Below are 5,064 nucleotides of genomic sequence, written 5' to 3' on the forward strand. Positions count from 1 at the left end.
CCCCTGGTTTTCTGGGGATCTCTGCCTAGCCATTCTGGCCTCTGTCCTCTGGTTTTCTGGGGATCTCTGCCTAGCCATTCTGGCCTCTGTCCCCTCATTCCTACACACCTGTTTGCATGGCAGCTGCTGCTTGTCTCTTGATGTCTGAAGGGTCTTGTCTTTGCTCCAGAAATGTGACCAGGGAAGGCTTAGATGAAGCAAGTCCTGTTTATGGGAAAAGAGAACATCCTTATTTTGTGCTCTCCTGGGCATCACATGTCCTCTCTAGGACTGTATATAGAATAAGGGGATATAATCAAGGACTGGACAGGATGAGTTCCTCATGAGCTTCCTGATAGACACATCAGAATGCTTAAGAAGAATTTAAGATTTGTAGGTCCTGAGCTTCATGTCCCTCAGTTACAAGGAAAAATAATAAAATTACAAAGTGTGATATTCTTTTTACCATGTGTGCTTCCCACTCTTGACACTTTATGACATTACCACCTCTACAAAAGATGGGAAGGTTTCACATACACAATAAAAACATAAATCATTCTAAGGTATAGGAATACTCTTCTAAATTTTCCCTAAATTTGCACCATAAATTTCATTTTGGAAGCACAAGCTTCCTTGAGATACTGCAGAAAGTAAGCAAGTTTTATGATGACAATTAAGAGTTCACCGTACTTTCAGGTGTGTTCCTGTTGTTCATGCTCTGGAATATTTGTTTAATGATGCAAAGATGTGTTACATTTGTTTGATTAAATAAAATTCACCTGCATCCAGGAGGCTGAGTCACCAACTCACTGGATGTGGTATGAAAGAGTCAGGTGGAGAAGGGTTTTTAGTGGGGTTAGAAGAAGAAAGGGCATTTTAGTAAAAATGAGCGAGGAGAGGAGGTGAGCTACTGGTTATCCAGCCTCTCTGAGGAGAACAATTCCACCTCAACCTTTGAGTCTTGAGTTCTTTAGAAGGACAGGTGATTTATATGAGGGGCATGAGGGAATACAACTCCCTCAGGTTGAGGCTCCTGTGGCACAAGCACTGCTGGTAGTGCTGGAGCTGCAGTTCCTGATTAGAGTCAGGGCTTAAAATGCAGCAACAATTTTTTAAAAAAGCACAACCCACCCAAGAACACAAGGTTGCTGAAATTCTCCAACATCACATCCTTGTACAAAGTCCACTGAGCAGGGTCCAGCCATTCACACTCTTCTGCAGAGAAATCAATGGCCACATCACTGAAAGACAGCATTTCCTGAAACAAAGAAAAAGAATGAATACTAAATATTTTACAAATAAAAACAGCAGTAAAAACACAAATAACATACGTACTTCTGGATATAAATCTGAAGGTCACTCAGAGTGAGAAGAGAGCTAGAAGCGCTTCTGATAAAGGTGAGCTATATCCCTAACATAAGTCCGATGCAGTTCTGTGATGTTGCACAGGGCTCAGCACTAAGGAAAATGAATGGCAGAAGATCCTAGGAACTCCCATGGATATTTTACTTTTAAAAATGACACAATGGAGAGTGAGACTATCTACAAAAGGGCATTATTGAGGCTGGAGAATTGGCTCCGTAGTAAAAAGCACTGACTGCTCTTCCAAAGGACCTGGGGTGGATTCTCAGGAGCCAGGATTCTCGTGGCTGCTCACATCTCGGTAGGTCACAGCAAGGTTTGATACACTAAGCAGCTGCTTGGCTTCCATGCCACATTTGTTTAGTCTTCCTGAACAGTTTGACTGGAATTCAAAGCCCTCTGGCCACGTGGGCCTGTTCTACCCCTGGGATGCAGAGGTGGTCTCCGTAACACCCCAGTTCTAAGGAAGGTGGGCAGGGCTCTGCTGCCACAGCATGAGCCGACTTGGCTGCCCCAGCGCTTAGACTGTGTTGTTGTTATCTGCTGATTCTTGCTATTTTGTTTTTCCTGCATAGTGGTAATAAGTCAGTATACATTGATTAATAGTCTGTTCATGTGGAAAATTTGAAATGGGCAAAAATTAAAAAGTTCTAGTACCAAAACATTACAATTAGGGCATTAAACACTCAAGCTGACACTGTTTAAATTCCTGGAGTTATTAGTCCTGCAATATGTAGACAATATTCTCTTCTCCTGCTTGTCTGTCAAATGTATATTTAAATAAATGCTTAACTTTCATAGTAAATGAAAATAACAAAATTTATAATTTTGGGCTATTTCAACTGGGTAAACACTAATGTGCCAATCCCTACTAATGATTTGGCTCTGCGCTTCAAGAAGATGCTTTCTGAAAATTCTACGACTAAGAAATGTAACACCTGAACCAGAGCAGGTTATTAGCTGGTTAAGCAATGTTGTTAGCTAGCTCATAGATTTAATACCTTATTGGTAAAGAGCCTCGGTGATTATAACACCACTAAATAAAATGCGGGATGGATATCTCTTCTGTACTAATAATTGGCAGGTTGCAGTATAATCTTACTCAGGATCTATAATCACTGTGTGGTTTGAGCAGGCATGGCCCCCATGGATTCTTGTGTTTGAATGCTTGACCCATGGGAAGTAGCATTATTAAGAGGTGTGGCATTGTTAGTGTGCCACTGTGGAGTCAGGCTTTGAGGTCTCATACATGTTCAAGCCAAATAAAATACTTGGCTGCCTAAGGATCAAGATGTAGATCTCTCAGGTCCTTCTCCAGCACCATGTCTGTCTGCATGCCACCCACCATGATGCTAAGACTAAAACCTCTGAACCATAAGCTCACCCCAATTAAATGTTTCCTTTGAAAGAAATGCCATGGTCATGGTGTCTATTCACAGCACAGAAACCCTAAGTAAGACAATCACTATCCAAAGGATACCTTTCTAAGATTTTTAAAACATCCTCTGTAGGTTTTGCCTAAAATTACACCTAAAACTCTTATAGAGAATACTTTTTAATGTTTTTAAAAATGGCTTTTCAAAGACAAGAGGTCCTATATTTTATATAAAAATTCCGCATACTCCACAGAAAATATTTGACCCACTCCTGGGTTGTACAGCTCAACCTCTAAAGTTGCTACTATTAATCAACTTTTATGAAGTATTTTCCAACCACTAAATACTTTGAGTAGCCTCACGTATAAATTATCATGTGAAGCATAGAAATATCTCTGTTCTCTATAAACTCTTAGTCTCAGGATTAATAAATTTATTGGGTATGTTGAAAAAAAAGTAATAAAAAATTTAGCTTAAAGCTTATTAAAAATAGGCGGATAGTTAAATCTACAAACAGGAAATTTTAATTTACTGCAGTATATAACACATATGATTCAACTCTTGTTTAGGAAATAGGTTTATTATGTTATAATATATATATGTTAATATATTATATTAACATTGCAAAAAACAGAAGGTTTTAAAAAGTAGCCATGTGATTTTCCTCCATCTTGACGAATGACCTCATCAGGATAAAAAGCACCATGTAGTTAGCAGCCATCTTTAGAAAGACTGAAGAACACCAGCCGTGTGACCTCACCACTGCTTAGATTAAGAGGACTATGATGGATAAAACCAACCAAGGCAGCACCTATGCACCTTAGCACAACTGTCCTCTTTAGGAATGATTGTGTTTTCTTTATAGACTAAGTTTTGTAGTAAAAAGCAGGTACCGATGGTATTTTAGATTGGGTTGGATTTTTTTAGACCATTAAATTCAGAAGCGTATAATGATATATTCAAACAGAAAAACCTGACTGAAAGATGTATGTCTAACAATTCATGTCTTTGTTAAGTGTACATTTAACCATTTATTTTTGTTAACACTAGACTTCTAAAACTTTTAAAATAAAAAAACAACATATATATTCCTTATGTCTATTCAAGCTAGCAGAAACCAACTTAAAGACATATGAGCAGCATCTTTGTCTTTACAAATTATATTTATAGTTTAAAGTTTTACTTGAATGCTAAGAGAGCTTCAATTCAAAATTTAAGGCTCAAGTTTAACAGGGATAATACTGTGAAATGCTCATCTTATAGAAGCTACTAATTTGTTGTAAATTGTGAAAGATAATTAAAACATTCAAGTACATTGTCAGTCACCTTATAAAAAAGTCAAGTCTTCCATGTGCTTAAAACAATCTTTGTAGTCAAGCTCAGCAGAAATGTAATTCATTTATGAGAATAACATGTACTCTTCTGTACATGTCTTCATATAGACAAGTAAGCAACTCCAAAGAAAGTTTGTTTAAAATTAGGCATACTTAATAGCTGGTCCTCAAAATCAATAGAGATATACTGAATATGACATCGAAAATATGTAATAATTAACACAGAAGTAATCTGAATTATACTGCCTGTTCTAATTGATCCTATTCTGATCTCTGATGTTGACAGAAAACTATAGAATTATCAGTTTAACAGCAGCATTAACAAAATAAATACATAACATGCCTCTAATAGCTAAAATACAATATTAATATTCTTATATGTCACAAAAATTTAAAATAACAATGTAATCAGACTTAAGATGGAATTTAAAAAACTAATAAGAAGTAAAAGGAATTTACAAAAGATTTAAAAGTATTTCCTCTGGACAATGTGATGCTTAAGAAATGCAAAGTTAATAGAATGTTTTATATATTTTCTTAGAGGTCAAAAAGGCTGAAGAGAAATTACAAGTATTCGAAGTTATAATATCTTCAAATTTTCACCTATAAAAATTTTGGAACAGCCTGAGAAACTGTTCTATCTGACTACCTTTAGATTGTAGTGAAAACAAATGCTTTCCAGCTAATTTTTCCTCCAAAGAATAGTTATGCATTGGGATTGTTCATTTTTTATCGTTTACAATATTAGCTGCATATATACTTGAATGTTTACTTGAAAAAAATTATTTTCTGCTTCAGAATTGTCTGTTTTTTTCACAACTTCTATGTATCCTGTTACCTAATACGAGAGAATGCCTGAGCTCCAAATTGAAATTGTACAAAATATTAAAGACTTATAAGTGATCAAACTATGACAAGGGAGGTGATTTTTTTTTCTTTTTTGGTTTTTCGAGACAGGGTTTCTCTGTGGTTTTGGAGCCTGTCCTGGAACTAGCTCTTGTAGACCAGGCTGG

At 36.4% G+C, this 5,064-nt stretch overlaps 1 protein-coding gene across 2 annotated transcripts in view; it reads right to left on the reverse strand.

The window, feature by feature from the left end:
* LOC113455441 (zinc finger protein 728-like) overlaps positions 1 to 5,064 on the reverse strand; it is a 9,232-nt gene that overhangs the window by 3,139 nt on the left and 1,029 nt on the right. For both annotated transcript variants that reach the window (XM_026783845.1, XM_026783846.1), the window contains exons 2-3: positions 1,111 to 1,237; positions 109 to 204 (exon numbers count right to left, since the gene is read on the reverse strand). In XM_026783845.1, coding sequence (XP_026639646.1) covers positions 109 to 204; positions 1,111 to 1,234 — 220 coding nt within the window. In that variant the 5' untranslated portion in view covers positions 1,235 to 1,237. The remainder of the gene's footprint in view (positions 1 to 108; positions 205 to 1,110; positions 1,238 to 5,064) is intronic.

This window comes from Microtus ochrogaster, chromosome 19 (assembly GCF_000317375.1).
Source record: "Microtus ochrogaster isolate Prairie Vole_2 chromosome 19, MicOch1.0, whole genome shotgun sequence".
Classification (NCBI taxonomy): domain Eukaryota; kingdom Metazoa; phylum Chordata; class Mammalia; order Rodentia; family Cricetidae; genus Microtus; species Microtus ochrogaster.